At 38.6% G+C, this 19,997-nt stretch overlaps 1 protein-coding gene across 1 annotated transcript in view; it reads left to right on the forward strand.

Moving 5' to 3' along the window:
* dab1a (DAB adaptor protein 1a) overlaps window positions 1-19,997 on the forward strand; it is a 521,576-nt gene that overhangs the window by 383,929 nt on the left and 117,650 nt on the right. Inside the window, 1 exon segment of the mRNA XM_073855881.1 lies at window positions 11,963-12,163. Coding sequence (XP_073711982.1) covers window positions 12,097-12,163 — 67 coding nt within the window. The 5' untranslated portion in view covers window positions 11,963-12,096.

A 19,997-nucleotide genomic window follows, 5' to 3' on the forward strand; every position in this document is an offset into this window, starting at 1 on the left:
TAACATATCATATACATTCAATTTTACTCGACAATCGGCTTGTGACACATTTCATGGTAAGCTTAAGGTTTTACATGTATCTACTTGTCAGACCTAAGCCCATTTCCAATACTTTTTGTAGTGTATTTAAATAACAAGGCAAGGCACGCGTTTCTCAACTTTATAAGCGAGGTCTCAGCTTAACACACAAACTCAAAATGAGGGTATATTAGGCTAAACTTTTTTGTTATGACATGCGCAGAAGGCACACCGAATAAAACAACGGCAAGCCCTCAGGGACAACCTTAATGCACATTTTTAATAGTATTAAATACACCACACTTTTTAACCTAAATTAATTTGTTAAAGACTACCTTTTGTTACTAAAATTGACTAAGGCTTGACTAAATCCTTTTTGTGTTTTCGCCAACTAGAACTTGACTAAAACTATCAAGTTTATAAGTGATTAAAATGTGACTAAAACTAAAAAAACTAAGACTAAAACTAAGGCTACCTTTACATGGAAACGATCTGAAAAGAAACCGCAAAAGTGGCGTTGCGTTATCACTTTTTATTCCGCGTTTATACAAGTGTTTTGAGGGGGAAATCTGCGTGCATATGGTGACGCAAAAGTGTGTGATATTCGATGTATTATGCACTCCAGACGGCTAGGTGGCAATGTGAAGCACTGACACATAGGGTTGGGTATCGTTTGAATTTGAACGATTCCGATTCCAATTCCGATTCCGATTCCGATTCCTTGTTTCGATTCCGGTTCCTGTCGATTCTCGATTCCGATTCTTTTAAGAGGCAGGGTCAAAAATGTTTAGGATATTTTAAATGAGCTAGCTAACCAATGGTCTTTCTGAAGGAAATAGTCTGACCTTCTCCATCAATTTTAATTTTATAAACTTTTGACTTTTTATGAACTTTACTATTCATTTCTCACATGGCTGTTTTCAACAATATAAATATCAAATCTATGAACTTGAATATAAATATTATAAATTATGAATATATTTTTACAGGGGTACACTTTCCTCAAGAGAGCTTTATTTTTAAAAACCTCATGAAAACACATTTACACATGAGTGTATGATACTGCTGCAGGTACTTGAGCACGTCCCATTGATGGGCTAACTAACATTCGCACTCTTAGCTCATAAATTGTCTATGAAAAAATACATGGGCTAATTTGTTAGCTCAATGTTGGTGCAAGGCATTCTTTTCAGGGCTCGCAAAATCGCTAGCCCGACGTCCCGGGGCTATTGCGAATTCCTGTCGGGTTATTAAAATGCTTCTTCGCTCTGCCCGTGCGGGCTATCATAGGAAAAATATTTTAATGTTTTTGCATTCTCTCAGATTTTGTTAGGTAGTATGTACGGCGTCGTCTTGTCAGTCATTACTATCCTCACGTAACAAGAAGTGAAACTGAAAGCATAATTAAACCCATTATTCCTTTCGTGTTCACGTCTGTGATGCGCGCTCCTCTGCATCCTGGGTCCGCTCCTCACAAGTACGCGCTTGTTCTTGTGCTCAGGAAAAAGCGCGAACCCAAGTAATTTAAAAATAATAAGTCCTTTTGTTTTCAGAGACTAACATTGTTTTAGCGTTTCTTTTTTCTACCAGGGATTTCGAAATTTAGCGAGCCCTCATTGTATATATTGTTTTACTTACTTGATACGGACTGCAGTGCAGTCACTGCGGTGCCAAGCTGGATGTCATAGACAGAGGAAGAGGCAGCGGAGGACGGTCGGCGCAGCGCGTCAAAGACGGGGCACACATTTATTTCTACTCAATGAACGAGGTGCTTTATTACGTTCGATGTGCACCCTCCTATGCACGAAACAGATGCTTCTTCATTGGTGTTCAGTGGTTTCTTTATCTGCTCGGCGGACTGTGAATCGAAACTAGGAATCGAATTTTAAACTTTTGAACGATTCCGGGAAAATCGCAACGCTAGTCCCGGTTCCAATCGATTCTCGATTCCCAAGCCTACTGACACACAACAACACCAAGTTCATGTGCCTGCGTACAACCTTCTTCCTGTTTCTCCCAGGTCTCGTCCAAAGCCGTCTGCTTAGTCTCCGACGAATTGGCGCATTAACAGTTTGACTGAGGTCATTAATGCGCCTTCTATGATCAGTAATACTAGCTGTGAATATTTCGTACAACTGCTGGAAAGACTCTTGTATATTTATCAGAGCTGCTATGGCAACTTGAAGGTCCGACGTATGGAAATAATCCGACATGTTTGTTGTTATTTTCCTGAACTGGCGCATGCCTGTGACGTAAACGCGTCACCGTGAGCAGACTTTTGCGTTTTTATTCTTTAGACGAGAATGCGACGGTAAATTGTTTTTAAGATTTCCACTCTGAAGGGTGGTTTCACTTTTTTGCAGTTTTAAGCCCCCAAAACGCCGTCGCCGTGTAAACGAAAGGCACATCCGATAAAATGTTTTTACGTTTTCACCCTCGAGCGTTCTCGTGTAAACAGGCCATAAAGGGCTGCCAAAAACAACACTGGCCCCCATTTAAGAGAACGGTATCTTTATAATTTGTTTGTGTTCAACTAAAGAAACAAATTCATATTCAACTGAGATGGCATAAGAGTAAACCGTACATTCAGGGAATTTTCATATTACGTTGAATTATTTTTATAATGAAAGGAAAATGTGAGTCGATGCATGGAGTAAACAAAAATACTTAATACTTTGTGGTTAAAACAAGGAAGAGGAAACATAAGGGCAGGAAATGTATTAAGTATGCTCTTTACTTTCTGTAATAAATCGTACTCCTCCTCCTTTCTGTCTCTCTTAATCTCTCGCTCTCAGTAACAGGCTGAACGATGCTGGTTAGAGTTCAGAGAGATGCTTTATTAGCTTCGGTCCATATAAGACGAAACAGGAAAAGACAGGGACAGATTGCAAGCCAACGTGACCCAGATTTAGGTCAGTTTTGTAAGCGAGGCTCTCTCTCGCTTCATTTCTTTTTTTCACCCACGCGCGCACACAGATTTTGTCTAATAAAACCACAGAGATGACTAGAAGATCACCAAGGCTCTTTGTGACAGGCAGCAGAGGATTGTGGGTACAAGCGTTTGTTCTGTAAGTGGGAATGTGATTTTGATTGGCAGGTCTGATTCACTTTAATGTGACTGCTTCTTTGTCGGGTGTAGCGTTGAACGATAGCGCACATATTGTTACCTGCCATATTCAAATATTTCAAATAAAACTCATCACAGATAGTGTTAGTCATTTTTATCTCACAGAGCATTTCTTTAAGCTTCCCCCTATGAATTGTCATCTTTATCTAAATAACCAGAGGACGTGCGTGCACTGTGCTGTTTTTATTTAGATAGAGGCCGAATACTACTACTTATATATTCAGTGCACGTGCCCAGCTCGGGAAGGTGAACTGGGACTCACTACAGATGGCAGGGGAGAAGAGAGTAAAACCTGACATGTCCTGTCATTTACCCAGACGGTACGCACGCGTGTGTAAGTGAGTGTGGTTATCTGCATTTTATTTTGAAGAATAGCTGTCACGCCCTGTCAGCTGTGGAGTGGTTAGTAATGACACGTATTTATCTACCCGTATGGGATTAAATGTGGGTAACGTTGCATTTAAACACTTAGAATTTCATTACAAAAATGCTCAGCGATTAAAACGTGGCTTGATGGTTATACGTGCTTTGCTGACACTTGGCAGTGCTCATGCAGGTTTGAGTCTGGCCAGTGACATGTCCTCGTGCTCCTGTATAGCTCAGCATTGCGTTGGGTTCGAACCTAGAGAACACACATACTGCTAAATGTTTATATAATTTATATAATAATTGTATACCTTGTAATGCACTGTAAGTCGCTTTGGATAAAAGTGTCTGCCAAATGCATACATGTAATGTAAATGTCCTTTAAAAAAACTTTTTTTAAGTATACACTGTATACTAACTAATGCCCTTTCTACTTGATATAGGTCAATAAAGTGGATAAAGTCCATTTAATGAAATTAAACTGCATTTTTTGATGTAATGGCATTTTTTATGTTTAATGCATGGCCATAACTCACTATAGGTGGTTGCTAAGGTGGTCAATTTGGTTCCTAGATGGCTGCTTACTAGCAACTCAAGTAGCCACATAATGTGTATTCATCATCAATCTCTATTACAGATAGACACAATAAATAGCTACAGAATACAACATTATTATTCTTTATTATTATTCGGTACATTTAATGTTTTTTTTTCCGTGCCACTCAGCATAAATATCTTTAAATAGTTTTTCGTGTCCGTGTTGTTTTCAGATTTTTCCCTCTAATTTTAAATTATTGTCACTTGGGGTTAGATTTGGGGTTTGGGTTAGGATGTACTTTTATGCATTGGTTTCTATATGTTTTTCTTCGCTTTTAAAACTATTCTCGTCTGGAGTTGGGGTTAGAGTTGGGGTTTGGGTTAGGATGTCTAAACATTTAACAGAAAGTGATTCTAACCCCAAACCCAAGCGACAATGGTAAGAAAATAGGAAAAACAATGAGAAAACAATACATAAAATGACATGAAAAAGAAAGTCGTGCCACGGACAAAAAAAAACTATTTATAGAAATTTGTGCGAGTGACCCGAAAAAGACATTCGTGCTTAAGGCATGAAAAAAAAACTGAAAATGTATCAAATTTTACGTGACTATAGACGGTTTCAGAAGTATCAACATAAACAAGTGGCTGTCGTGGTTCGCACGTAACTTCCGGTAAACTCCGCTAAGAATAAATAACCACAAAGTTCTTTAAACGTAGTTTATTTATATAACAAGCAAAAAGACAACACATAGATTACATAGGAAACCAAAACATGTGTTATTTTCGACGAGGCATTATTCAAGAGATCAGTTTAGCAACTAGTCAGACCATAAAAAAAATGAAAGCGGAAATAAAGTTCGGATCCAGAGGTGTATCGCGCACGTGCGTCCGATGAAACCATCTATACCACACCTCCTTGAGATCAGTCTATAGAGTATCGTGAATGTTGGACAATTAAAACATGAAGGTGCGGTTTCCCAGACAGGGTTTATCCTAGTCCCAGACTAAAATGCAAGTTTGAGCCGCCTTAATTTAAAAACACCTTATACTAAAATATCTTAACATATATCAATGCCATTGTTTCTCTCAGGATGCACACCAGTATTGTTTTTATAAGGTATGTTTGTAAAAACTACTTAAATGTCGTAATTTAACTAAGGCCTATTTCTGGATGAATCTAAACCCTGTCCAGGAAGGAGATTTTTTGAATGCTTATTCCTAACTAAACGCAATAATAGTTACCACTAATAAAGTAAAGCCTCCCTGTTTGTCTGTATAACAGACCCTGACTCTTTGACCTCCACTGGCCTGTTAAGACTCCCCGAGATGTGGGCAAAGAAGTGTGGACTAGGCCTGGCACCCGCAGCCGTCCACGGCGTCTGGCACTATCTGCCTGTTAGTAGTGAGTGATTTATGAGGATTAAGCAGGCCTGTTGGCAGCGTGCTACTTATGGGCATCCAATTTACCGCCTGTTTTCACCTCTTCCTCCTCCTGTTTCTTTCCTCACTCTTTCATAGCTCTGTAGGTGCTGGCATGGCGGATGATCCTTTAGATGTAGAGCGATGCATGATTCTTTTTAGAAGCATTTATAGAGCATCAATTATCTTTGGAAAAGCATGAAGGAACATTCGGGATGAGTTAATGTGTATGGCAGTCGTCTTAGTAAATGTGAGAGAAATGTTCTTGACCATGATTGCTGGGCTGTACATGAGACAAAGATGTACATTTGTGAGTTTTGTTGTTATTATCTAGACTAACAGCTGTGTGGTTTTGCTACTGATGTACTCAAAGATTGAAGGCAGCAAGAAGACAACAAATGTTTATGTCGGAGGTTTGTGCAGTATGACCTTGGTAACAGAAATATTTTTGGTTGTTATCAGCAGTGCTGGCTGCCCAAACTTAGCTCAGGAGACTTAATGGAATTTTCCATTTTGTTTTGTTGCGTTTGTAGATCAGAATTGTATCAGATGTTCAATACAAGTCGCATAGAGCAGTGGTTCTTAAACTTTTTCGGCATGCGGCCCCCCTTGGTGCATACCTTCGCACATCCCCCCCAATAGAAAATGTCTAAAAAAAAAATTCTAAAACTTAAAATTTTATTTAGAGGTGCACCGATATATTGGCCGATGATGCTTGCAATACTTCTCAATGAGTTACGATGAAATGCAGCTACATCCAAAAGCCAGAGGGCGCTCTCGTGCAGAAACTCAATATGCGCTGTAGACAAAGAACCATACACGCGCAGCTATGACACGCAGCTCCAGAAAATGTTTTAAGGATATATTTATATTGCTGTCATTCAAACCTTTTCAGATATTTTAATAAAGAATATGTATAATGATTATGTTTGACAAGTGTTGCTTTATCAAAGGCAAAATATAAACGACTCAAACGTACGGTGACCATACGTGCCATTCTTCCCGGACCTGTCCTGGCCAGGATTTCGGTGCATCTTCCGGAAGTTGCATTTGTTGACCGCATGCGCCATTCAGTTAAAAACATAAGACATACAATCATAGTTTCATTTTTACCTAAAAATCTAATTGTTTCTTTTCTGTAATAATAATAATAATCCTCTATGACGTATGGGGTCAACAAATATGAAATCCTGGCCAAGACGTGTCCGGGAATAATGGCACGTATGGTCACCCTACTCAAACTAACAGGGATTTCAGATCGAAATCGGAAAAAGGTTTGTAACCACTGGCATAGTCATGTGAAGTATGCCGAGGGATGCCACGATATCAGACTTTGACTACATGGATATTGTGGCCAAAAACCTCACAAAAACAATATTATTGCAATATCTGTTAAAATGTGTGAGCTTTTTAAATAAATAAATGATGGTAAAAGTCAAATTCATTTTAGTATTGTTTATTTAGTTATTTCTTAGTATTTTGGCAAATGGATTATATTCAATAGACAAAAGTAGGGAGGCAGAAACTAAATTGTTTGTCAGGCAAAAATTTTAATCTCTGCTGAAATATTTACAATATTATCAAATTGATCATCATGGTTTTTATATTACACCCCTGGTGTACAGCATGGTTTAGTGTCTTTATGGAGAAATGTTTGAATTCATGTTTGAATCTCTGTCTATCAATTGCAGACCGTGGTGTGTGTGGGCAAATCTCAGTAAAGATGAGACATAGAGAAAAAAATTTAAAGATGCTGAACAACAAAAATGATTTTGTGTCTGGTGGCTTCTGCGGCTCACCCACTTTCCTTGCATGCTCTGAATATGTGGCGTGTCCCAGAGGAGACCTTAGCCTAGATATCAGAAATATCTCCAGTGCCTCAGGAGAGAGGTGTGCCAACCCTTGCCTCATGGCTGTCTGTCTGAAGTGGAGAGGAATGTAAATATCATGGCAAAATATTCATGGATAGATTGCCGCCTGAAACCAACACTGTAAGCTTTTTTATCATTTGGATGGTTAAGGTGTACTTAACTCTAGAAGATTTTTTTTCTTCTATAGGATGGTTGGTTAGTATGGCACAGTTATTGACTACTTTTAAAGGTTGTATGTATACTTGACCCAAAAGGGGGGGGGGGGATTTGGCATTTCCAAGTCACCTAACCTTTATATTTTGGCTTGTGGGAGGAAATTGAATGGAGTAAACCCATGCTGACACAGGGAGAATATGCAAACTTCACACAGAAACGGCACCTGACCTAGCCGGGCCTCGAACCAGGGACCTTTTTGCTGTAAGGCAATAGTGCTACACACTGTGCCGCCCAAAACTTTTTTCTTTTAACTGCCATTCAAAATAATGCACTGCTTTTCTGTAAGGGTACACTCTTAAAAATAAAGGTGCTTAAAAGGTTCTAGAAGAATCATTTTTGGTTCCTCAAAGGACCATTCTGTCAAAGTTTCTTAGAAGAACCATTTATTTTATACCTTTGTATAATCTAAAAGACCTTTTTTCACTACAAATAACCATTCTTGATACAGAAAGGTTCCTCGGATGTAAAAGGTTCTTTACGGAACCACTCAGCCAAAAATCCTACAGCATTGTGAGGCACGTGTATAACATCTGCATTTTATTATAATAGTCTTCGTAGGGCATTTAAAGGGGCCATGGCAAGAAAATCTGACTTTTTTCATGTTTAAGTGCTATGATTGGGTCCCCAGTGCTTCTATCAATCTAGAAAATGTGAAAAAGATCAACCTAGTAACTTAGTTTTGGTAAACCATTCTTTACAAGCACATGAAAAAATAGGTTGTTGAAATTTGGCTCTCCGTATGATGTCACAAGGAGCTCTTATTATAATAATACCTCCCCTTAATCTGCACTATCCAATCACAGCACTGACATTTAGTGCAGAGAAAAACACAATTGAGTTTTAATTGCAACAAACTACCATCATTGTGATCAGTGTTTGAACTTCATTAGCTCATTTGCATTTTAAAGGACACACCCAAAACGGCACATGTTTGCTCACACCTACAAAGTGGCAATTTAAACATGCTATAATATATTATTTACATGGTGTTTTGAGCTAAAACTTCACATATGTGCTCTGGGGACACCAAAGATTTATTTGACATCTTAAAAAAGTCTTGTGCCATGGCCCCTTTAAATGTATATTTTTTTTTCTCTGTCTGGTACTTAAAAGTCATAAGTTATAATTTAGGACAGACTCAAACCTGAATCACTTACAAGCACCACATCCCAACATTTCTAAAGCACATGCTTACTACTACAGTAGCCACAGCTCCAAGAACTGAATTGTACATTATTGTTTTAAATATAAGTAATAAGTAAAAACAAACAATAGTAATTTCCAAATAAGTGACAGTATAATATTTACAGATTTTGTTCATTGCTGGACAGTGAGCCAGCCATGCCGAATGGTATCAAGGATTATGTGATTCCAGATGTACCGAGTAAAGGTGAAGAGAGAGAGACTAATCAAAATGGAAAGAAAAAACCCAGAACGGGCAAAATGCTTAGCAGAGAATCCTCTCTCCCTCTCTCCAAGAGATAATGGCAGTAATTGGACTGACTCTCGGCATATCGCTGTGTGTTTCTCTCAGATAAAGACCGGGTGTGATTCTCCGCTGTTCTGCGACATGCTCTCTCCATTCGGAATTAAATGTTCTGCACACAATGTGCGGCGCGTGGCCAGGCGGTTGTTGAAGCTCAGGGCCGGAGCTCAAAATGAAATGGCTGTTTAAATCCCCTCAGCGGCGGCTTACAGTGGCTCCTACACCGGCCTGCTGATCGGAGCCTGGGACTTTAGAGGATTTTTGGAGGCTAGGCTCTCAAAATCTACCGCTCTCAGAAGTGATGTGTTTGGGGTTTTTTTACTTTGCAGTACATTTTGTTTTTTGTGGGGGAGACTAATTCTCTTGACTTACCGGTATTAAAGCTTTACATCTCGGGTGGGAGCTCGAAATTGAGTGTCTGAATGGCTTAATGCTCCAAATCTATGCTGCTAGTAAATCAGATTGCCCAAATACCATACGAGGAGTAATTTACATTTGATGATTATGTACTTACCTTAACATCATTCCAAGCCTGCATGCGTTTTTGTTACGCACAAAAGTATAACAAGCCAATATAATTGATGATTGTTTTAGATTGCATTAAATGAATAGGTTTTTGAGAAATAAAACACAAAATAAAATTAAACATAAACAAATTGTGTTATATTAAAATGTCACCATGTTATCTTCTTATATGGGGGTCAACATGGTGATGCTCCAGAAAGCACTTAAATCCACCAATAAAGTAATCCAAATGACACCAGTGGGTTAATACATAAGAAGTTCAGATGCAAAACCTTCTAAGGGGGCAGATCACACAAATGTGTTTTAAATTTTGTCGTGTGAACGCACCCCAGAGATGCAACTAGCAACATTGCAAAAGATAAAAGTGTGAATTTGAAATGTATAAATAAGGAAAATGAATCACAAACTAGGGGGCGCTGTTCTGCATGTGGCCACCACATTCTGATTGTATTCAGGTCCAAGAACTCACAAGGGACCCAAGTTTGAATGTTATTCATGGTCGCGTTACATTCGTCTTCAGTGGACTTCAGGAATTTGCTGAAAAATCGAAGTGACTTTAACCGGAATCTGGGATTAAGCAGATTTGAAGCGAAAGTATTTGATGAACATAACCGAGAGCATTCGGTTAATATCATTATATCATTTTTGAGGTGGAGTTTGATGCACTGGTTCTCAAACTGGGGGCCGTGACCAGATGGTGCCAAGGGGGCTCGATTTTTATAAAATAAATTAATTTTTCATAAATTAAATCTCAGAAAAATAACCAACAGCACTACGTTTAAATAATTTTATATGTTTTATTTAATTCAAATTTTAAGTTTTACAATGTTTTGTGTCATACATTTTCTTTGGGGGGCCACGAAAGTATGGACCGTATACAAGCATGCTGAAAAAGTTTGAGAATCACTCGGCTTTTGCATCTGAGCTCTTCAAATTTTGTCTGAAATAAAGTAATATTTTACATATAGTTATAGCAAAACTATAAAACAGCACATATTTTATGCTTACATAGCAAACGATACAACGCATATCCATGGAAAACAGTAAAAAATCAGTAAAAACAGTACTGGTTCATGTATGTGCAGGACTCGATGTAATGTGCCTTTTTTGAATTCTGGACTTGAATGCAGGCTGCAAAGGGCCCACATTTTAAATACATATTTAAATTTTTCCCCAAATTACTTGATCACACATAAACTGTTTGCAGACCCCATCACAGAACAATGTTTACGCATATACGAGGGTCCGCGTACTGTACGCGCACCGACAGATTTTTGTAACCGTGCATACTGTACTTTCTATGCGTAGGTCACACATGCGTGTACAGGGGATTGTAGTGTGTAGCCCAGGAGATGCACTTTACTTTTTCGCAATGCGCATGCGCCGAATATCTGTCAAATACACTATACTGTTCGACCGTGCACGTACGTTCGCACACATGTAAAAAACCTGACTATACTCCGGGCTTTAGACTCTTAGACTGCTGTGTAATGTCTTAGAAGCCTCAGCTTGAGGTGTGTATCGATTTCTAAGCAATGCTTGTTGCTTGGTTGGGCTGCCTGAGCAGTTATAGGCAATCCCTGCGGTCTCATCCCGGTGTGATTGCTGTTGTGGGGCCGGGCAGGTTTTGATCTGCTGATGGCTCTGACACCTGCAGTGATGCTACAGTACCGCTGAGGCCAATTAACACATGAAAGGTGCTTCCCACCTCCTGACTTCCACGGCAAGAGCAAAGTCTGGCGGAGGAGCCTGATGGAAGTGCACAGGAAAGAGGAATAATGGCTTTTGCATGCAATGACAAGGTGAGGTGGAATAGAGAGAGAGAGAGACAGCTGATGAGACAATTTAGTGCCGCCTCCTGCCTCCTTCCTACAGCGGGGAGTGAAAATAAGCCAAAACCTTATTCAGAGAAAGCTGCAAATGTCAGTGCAGATGTGTGCGAGTTTGTGCAATGTTTACTAACGCAGTGTGCCATTGTGCAATATTAGTAGTGATGATAAATTCATGAACAAAATGGTTCTTTTCAACCAGTGTGAACCTTTTAGTAATAAAAAATGTGTAATGGGTGTACTTGTAATATAGTTTTAGTCTTTTAATGTCTAAAGAAAGGTTAGGGTTGGACATAAGCAACATTTATCGGCTATCTTGTGTTTTGGCATGCAAACCTTTAAGCTACTTTGCAAACAACAATGTAACATTGTATATAATTGAAACAAAAATATTACAGTATTTCACTCAAAAGGCAAAATTCAAGGGATGACGGAAATGAATCGATGTATCAGTTTTTTGTATGTTTAATTGAAATGAACAAACTAATTTGCGAAAATCAATCAGATCTCCCATGATGTGGATCCGGATTCAAACCATCTTCTTATTTATCTTCTTCTCTTGCAGCCCTTGCTGGGAGTGAATGAGATGCCCTGTCGAGGTTAGAGGCGGCAGTGGACTGTTCCAGAGTCAGTGGAAAGCCCCTCTAGATGAGCCAGTCACAGCCACCCAGCTGCACGGTAAAGGAATAAGGATTTAATATGTCAACAGAGGCCGAGCTCCAGCCTGCTGCCAGACCCAGCGTCAGAAAGGATTCCAGGAGAAGAGGTAGGAGACTCTCATACAGATAAACACACATTCACTCCAGGAAAAGAGGGATGCGCAGTCTGCAGGGATATGCTTTAAAATCTGTTCATAATTATCTCTCTGGTGTACACTGCTAGTCAATGAATGTGCAAACTTAACAAAATTTATCTTTTTCATGATCTTTAAAACCTTTTAATTTAAATGCTTTTGCTTAAGGGTTTGCAGTTTTTTGCCAATAAACATAAAATGTGCCTACTTTGGTGTTTCTTCACAACCCTAAAATGTATTTTTAGTTTTAATCAGCTTTAAGTGTCTGGCACACATAAGATCTGCTTAACTCTTAACAGTGTTTAAAAAAAATTGCCAGGGCCAGCATTTTTTAAGACTTTCACAAACGTTTAATGCCTTCCAGAAAATGTTCTTTTTTAAATATATAAACCTACAATATATTAAATAAAAGAACCAGACCCTCTGCTTTAAAAAAAGCATTTCATCCTACCTTTATTTATTTTTTATAAATTCTCAAATATGGGTAGGTTTCTTCAAAAAGACCTAATTTTGAGCAAGAAGCTGACATAATTACATTTTTGTGAAGGACTTTTGATAGAGATCAGATTCAGATTGATGATCAAAACATACACAGAGTTTGAATGGTTTGGCTGTTTCTCAATACACTGAAAAATGATTCAGTGAATTTAATACATTTTTTTAAGGTAAGTGGTTGCAATCAATTTATTTAAGCTACATTTAAACAAAAGTTTTATATTTTATTTTACGTTACTAATCTTTTTTGTTTAAATGTAGCTTAAATAAATTGATTGCAACCACTTACCTTAAAAAAATTGATTAAATTCAACAAATCATTTTTTTCAGTGTATGTGTTCTTTAGCGATCTTGCGTCCTTGTGTTCTCCCTCTACGACGTCATCATTAACCGTCGAAGTTCAATTCCAATTCTCAAGAACGCAAGTACAGAGGACGCATGAAAACACCCGGTTGTGTTCTTGATATCGAGATTGCATCGAGTGCAGACTTGCGTTCTGAAGTCGCTTTACGCCCTAGAAGTCATTGCTGCAAAACAATGGCGGAGGTCAGGTAACCAACAGGAAGATCGCACACATCTCAATTCTCACATGTGCGTTCTGTGTTCTCCCGACCTTCTGAGTTCGTTTTTCCAAGGTCGTCTGGCAAGACCAATCTCCACGAGAACGCAAGTCCGTTCTTTGCGTTCCTGGAATTGAGAAACAGCCCTACTGTCCTTAAGAGTTCAGCTCCAACCCCAATCAAACAAATCTGAAAATTAGAGTCAGGTGTGTTGAAGCTGGGTTGGAACTAAAATATGCAGGAGGGTAGATCTCCAGAAACAGGGTTGGTCACCCCTGCGCTAAGGGTATACTTCCGGGTTTTACAAGTTGGGTAAGAGCGCCACTGGTGGATAATAGAGGAAATATGGATTGCCAGCAAAAATCGTCGTTGGCAGGGAAACGTTTTCTCTTAATTGACAAGGTAACTCGTCAATGGTAGGGAAAGAGTTAAGTACATTCTTAGGTTGCATCTCATGAAATTGTTATGTAGGCTAAAGCTGGAAGTATAGTTTTTTTTTACGTGTATGCCAGTCTTTGTGCACAATCGAACGCACAGCCTCGCAAAGCATACTTCATTTGACTTAAATGCGTACATAGGTGTACCTCTCCTAGCCTGCAGGGGTCTGTAAGGAGCAGTTAGGTAGGTCTAAAGTCGGAGTATAGTCTCATTATAGTTGTGCATACGTTCTACGGCATGGCTGCGATAACTTAGGCCACAAGTCTGTTTTCAAATATACACCTGCGTCATCGTCTGCATCAATATGCTGTTAAAATTTTGGCGTAGCGTAGAATCGCGTCATCGTCTGCATCAATATGCTGTTAAAATTTTGGCGTAGCCTAGAATCGACGCGCTGTTAAAAATGTGGCGACGTGCGTGTCAGGCTATGCATAGGCTATGGATAACCTACGGCATAGCTACGGCGCAATACAAATCAAGGTGCCTGCAAGGAGGACTCTGCATACGTTACAGGATCTCTCACGTAAAATAAAGCCCACAAACCCTCTCATGATTGGAAAAAGTATGCAATGCGCATGCTAATGTGAAACTATGATAATAATAGTAATAACTATCACCTACTATCGTCATAAAAGCCCGCAATCGGCCATATGTCTGACGATCGTCGATACAGGATAGTATCTTCTATCGGCACAACCCTAAGTCACGTAACAGTCAAGAAAAGTAAGTTGAATTTTCTGTGAGTGTCTTTATGTGTGTGGTTCTATACCTTACTGTATGTGTATCCTCATTATATTTTCCCAGTCACTTCCCTTATCTTTGCTATGTTTCACACTCTTAAACGGCTAGTCGGACAGATGTTTTCTGTTTGGACCGGTTCCAAAGGCCTGCCGCGGTCATTGTATGGCACTGCATAGGGCAATACAGGCTTTTGTCCCTCTTGTTATAATGAGTCTTGTTGCATTGGCCTCCTGTAATATGCCACCTGTTCTATAGTGGCCACACAATCCTGCTTTGTGCCAGGTTATGAGCCAGTAAGACCGAAGTGGCACTGCTGAGGGGTGGAGTAGCACCAGATGTCCCAAAGAAACTGAAAAATGGAGTTCAAACTGTCAGAGCTGTTTGTCTGCATGACTTCTATGTATCATTGTTTGTCTGAGAACTCAATGAACTTGAATCTTGCTTTGATCCTCAGCTCAGTTTTAAGTTGCACAGCTAGTTAAGTGATGTTCATGTGGCTCAGTTGATAACACATTGCAATAGCAAAGCACAAACAGGAACATACTTATATAAACATTTATAGTTGAATTAAAGTAGGGCTGTGTATCGCCAACAATTTCCCGATACGATACGTATCCCAATACAAGGGCCCCGATATGATGCGCATCACGATACAAGACTATTTTGAATTACATTTTTGTTCAGAATTTAGTAAAATTATTATTATTATTATTTTCTGTTTATTGTACATTGAATAAGCAGTGTTGTAACAGTTGTGGTTTTGCCATTCATTTATTAGCTTTTGGGGTAACTCATAGAAATACTTACTCTAGGCATTATATTTGTTTCTCATTTAATTATTCTATATCTATGAATATATGTATAAACATGCAGTCAGAGTTAATACTATTTAATAGAAATCAGATTATTAATGTGACAGCTATAGTTTGAAGTGGCTCTGTATCTCTTCTTTAGATGTACACTTTTCACATGCAAATCTTTGTCATGTTTCTTCTCAAATGCGTTAGTACTGTTTTATAAGAGAGTGGCTAATAAAGCCTTTTGCCTTAGTATAGGCTAAGATATCTGCGCTTTATACTGAACTCATTGATTTTAAAGAGCGAGAGAGAGCGAGAGACAAAGCAAGAGAGAGAGAGAGAGTTATGCAGACACGTGCGCCAGTGAGACAGACACGCAAAGTGAAAGTATACACCGCTAGCTTTAACTCTATGTACACTGCGGGACACATGCTTCTTTTCCATATGGATCAACAGCGATTCGTCACGTTACTTTCAAAAGTGCATCCGAATCGATATGGAAGGTGCTGTATCGATGCGCGCACCGTCAGGCGTCCATGACGATGTATCGTCGTATCGATATTTTGAACACAACACTAGATTAAAGTGTCTGCTAAATGCATAAATGTAAATGCACCACTATTCAATGCTATGACTACACTCTCTGAATAAAAGGTAGACGAAGGTACAAAAGTTTTCACTGGGACGGTACCTTTTAAAAAAGTACACATTTGAACCTAAAAGATGCAAATTGGTACCTTAAATGTACACATTGGTACTTTAGCAGTGCATACTTGTACCTGAAAAGTACATACTCTATCTGTACCAAAATGGTACATATTAGGACCTTTATTAAAGGGAAACTCACTTTTCTGAAAATATGCTCATTTTCCAGCTCCCCTAGAGTTAAACATTCGATTTTTACAGTTTTTGAATCCTTTCAGCTGATCTCCGGGTCTGGCGCTAGCACTTTTAGCATAGCTTAGCACAATCCATTGAATCTGATAAGACCATTAGCATCGTGTAAAAAATAACCAAATAGTTTGGATATTTTTCCTATTTAAAACTTGACTCTTCTGTAGTTACATAGTGTACTAAAACCAACAGAAAATTAAAAGTTGCGATTTTCTAGGCTGATATGGCTAGAAACTATTTTCTCATTCTGAGGTAATAATCAAGGACTTTGCTGCCATAACATGGTTGCAGCAGGCGCAATGATATTAGGCAGTGCCCGAAAATAGTCCCCTTGGTAACTTTCAATAAACCATTCAACTAAAAGTAGTTCCAACAGACTCAGAGATCAGCTGAATGGATTCAAAAATTGTAAAAATCAAATGTTTAACTCTAGGGGAGCTGGAAAATTGGAGCTGGATATTTTAAAAAAAGTGGAGTGTCCCTTTAAAGGTGACCCCATTTGTACCTTTAATCCTGAGAGTGTAGTTATGAATCACACAAGTGTTTGTTTGAGAAATAATGTCTAGTGATGGTAATTCATTTTGTTTATCAGGCTCTCAAAAAGGACATAATAAAGTCTGATTTCTCTAAACCACTTAAAATAGTTTTTAGTTCTTCAAAAACTCTTATGTTTATGATCAGAATAAATGGAATAAACAGTCAAAGACTAAACCTTTTAACCTTTCTTTTTACCAGTTGCAAACAAAACAGATTTAATTATGCCCGTAGGAACCTCATTGACACGCAGCTTTAAAAACGCAATATGTTTTTTCTGTCAATTGCTTTGCCTTGAATATTCAAGCACTAAACAGCGGTCACAAACATCCACCTGTCTCTTCACCATCTCCATAACAAGCCTGACCCGCATCCTTATTCCCTAAGGAATCGATTTAATTACACCTGCTGTCTTTCCCCCCTAGCAACCATTAGAGCGGGACAAACTGCATATTCCTCTGTTTATGACCACAAAACAGCACTAATGTGTTGCTAATGACAACGACCTTCCATCCCTATGGGGACCGGTTTAATATGACCTACAGCAAGCAGTTAATGACAGCCTTCTCCTTATTCAAAGAGGTTATCCTATCTGTCACCATTAAGAGTGACTCCTCTGTCTTACCCAAAATGCAACAGTGAATGCAGTCTAGTTAGATCAGAATTTTCAAGACGTGTGCATTACTAGTGGGGCACTTTTTGACCTTTTGAGATTTTAATTCAAGTAGAAGAAAGTTTTATTTGCATTTTGTGTATGCATTTGTGTTTATTTAGTTCATGGGGCAATCAGTTTGCATGTCAAAACTACATTTCCCATCATCCTCTGCAGCAGAACGAAAATGATGAATGACAAGGATAACGCATTAATTACACGGCCAATTATTTTGCCTTTGTTTTGAAAGCTTCCTGTTTTTTTAAGAAGAGAGACAATGACATTGTGTAATATTTTTATGTAGCATTTGAATTTAAATCAGAGCATAATTATGACCTTGTAACTCATAAGTATGTACAAAAGTCAGTTTTAAAGGCCGCATGTGACCACCATCACATGTATCTGCTGATAAGTGCAGTGATAAAATCATCTTTAGATCAGTGACCCAAAAACTGGTTATAAGAATTGGTCAGACAGAGTAGAAAAACAATGTTAAGCATTTAGTATAGCAAAAACATAACATATATTTTTTTTAAACTGTGAAGAAATCACTTATAGTTGCCAACATGGACTGAATGGTGTGACATGTGTTTATTTTTGAAAACCATAAAAAACTATGCAAGGTTAACTAAAGCAAAATCTATATTAAATATTGATTCACTTGCAACACGATTAAACATGGTTCACGCTGACCACGATGAGTCATATGTCCCTTTTGCCGAGAGCACGAAATCATTGAAATTCAATTTTGTGTCATAAACAATTGTGTTGGGTCATCCTTGATGTCTAGTGTATAATCAGGGTCCTGAGGCAAAGTCAACTGAGAACCACTGCTGTAGGCAATAAAGATCATACACCATCATCAAAACACCGAAGACAAGGTTCTGGATTACTCTGGTGTAATAACATTGGTACACACACACTGAGGTTTTAAACATGCCACTAAATTAATTGAGGAATAATGAACCAGGCTTTTATGTGCAGCTGGGTCCCGAAGGTTGAGAGAGAGAGAGAGAGAGAGAGAGAGAGAGAGAGAGAGAGAGAGAGAGAGAGAGAGAGACTTGCAGAGTCTCTCTCTCTCACTCACACACATGCGCGCAAACACACACACACACACACACACACACACACACGTGTAAGTGCTCTTGGGGCAAGGTGTAATGAATATGAATGTCATTAGGGCACATTAGAACACCGCAACTAATAAATAAAGCATTTGCTGTAGTCTTGATGAGCTCTTTCCAGCTGCAACCCCCCATCCAGTCTTGTTTATTTTTTAATTAATAGCGCAAATAGGTGTGAACAAAGCCCTTTATTTAACCTCAGCTATTGACAAGCTTTAATGTTGAGTACTTTGAGGCGTAGTTATCATTTTAACTTTGTCTCCTTTTTGTGTGAAATATTCATTATACTGTATAAAAGTTCAGTTTTGCGCTGTTGCAGTGTCAAGAAATAAATCGCCACTGGTCACAAAAAAGTCAACTTTAAGTGTGTGTGTGTGTGTGTGTGTGTGTGTGTACTACCTACCCAGTCTCATGTAGATGCGTATAAATAGCAGGAAGTGTGAAAACTTGTGCATTCATACGTTTGGGTCATTTTATGTAACCCAAAACCCAAGCGACAACGGTAAAAAAAATTGAAAAAAATTGTGAAACCAATACATAAAACGATTAAAAATAAAATGGTTACCACACAGTACAAATATTAAAGAAAAAATATGTATCAATGCAACTTTTGTGAAGTAAATAGCGCCTTCCTTCTGCTGGAAAAAATAGTGCCTTGCTGCGTTCGAAATCGCATACTGTGACAGTAGGTATCGTCTCTTAAAGGTCACATTCTTTCTGATCCCATTTTTTCAAACCCTAGTTAGTGTGTAATATTGGCGGACGACACATCCGTACATCTCTATAAATGATAATGGTTGTTACTGTGGTCATGATTATTCAGTCCTTCCAGAAAAACACAGTTTTTTTGTTGATTGTTGCGGGCCAAAATTCTTGATCTTGCGGCACTTTTTCTTAAAAATCCAATGGAATATGTGGTATATTTATGCAATTTTATGCGATGAAATTGCTTGAACTTGCCAAAATTGCGTGAACTTGCAAGAACTGTTTGCAACTTTTGCAGCCTTTCATTGATGTTCACGTCACGTAATTACATCACTTCCTAAAATTCCCATGACAACAGGGGACATGGCTGCGCAATTGTGTGAAGTAAATGCAACATTTTTTAACTGTCTGCTAAGATATATATATGACTTTTTGCTACGAAAATGCGGGGATTATGAAATCATCCAAGCCCTGCATATTTTGCGAGCAGAAATCTGCAATTTATGCGGCGAAAGTGCAGCGTATTTAAAAAATATATAAATATGCGGACATTGGCTGATTATGTCACGGTACGTATAAACCGGATTGTGGTATAAAAGGAAGAACCCAAACGCAGAGGAATGTATGAAAAATATAACTGTATTAGAATAAACTGAACAAAACAAACCCACGTGGGGGTAAAACAGAATATGAAATAATAGCACTGTGTTGGAACACAAATCAGAAACTGGGAATTACAGGAACAGACACTGGAGTACATAAACACAGGATATACAACAACGCACGCACCCCCACACAGAGAACACAAGGGCATTAAATAGACAGCACATCAATGGGGAACAGGTGAACATAATTAATCACTTAAGA

The sequence above is a fragment of the Misgurnus anguillicaudatus genome, chromosome 18 (genome assembly GCF_027580225.2).
Source record: "Misgurnus anguillicaudatus chromosome 18, ASM2758022v2, whole genome shotgun sequence".
Taxonomy (NCBI): domain Eukaryota; kingdom Metazoa; phylum Chordata; class Actinopteri; order Cypriniformes; family Cobitidae; genus Misgurnus; species Misgurnus anguillicaudatus.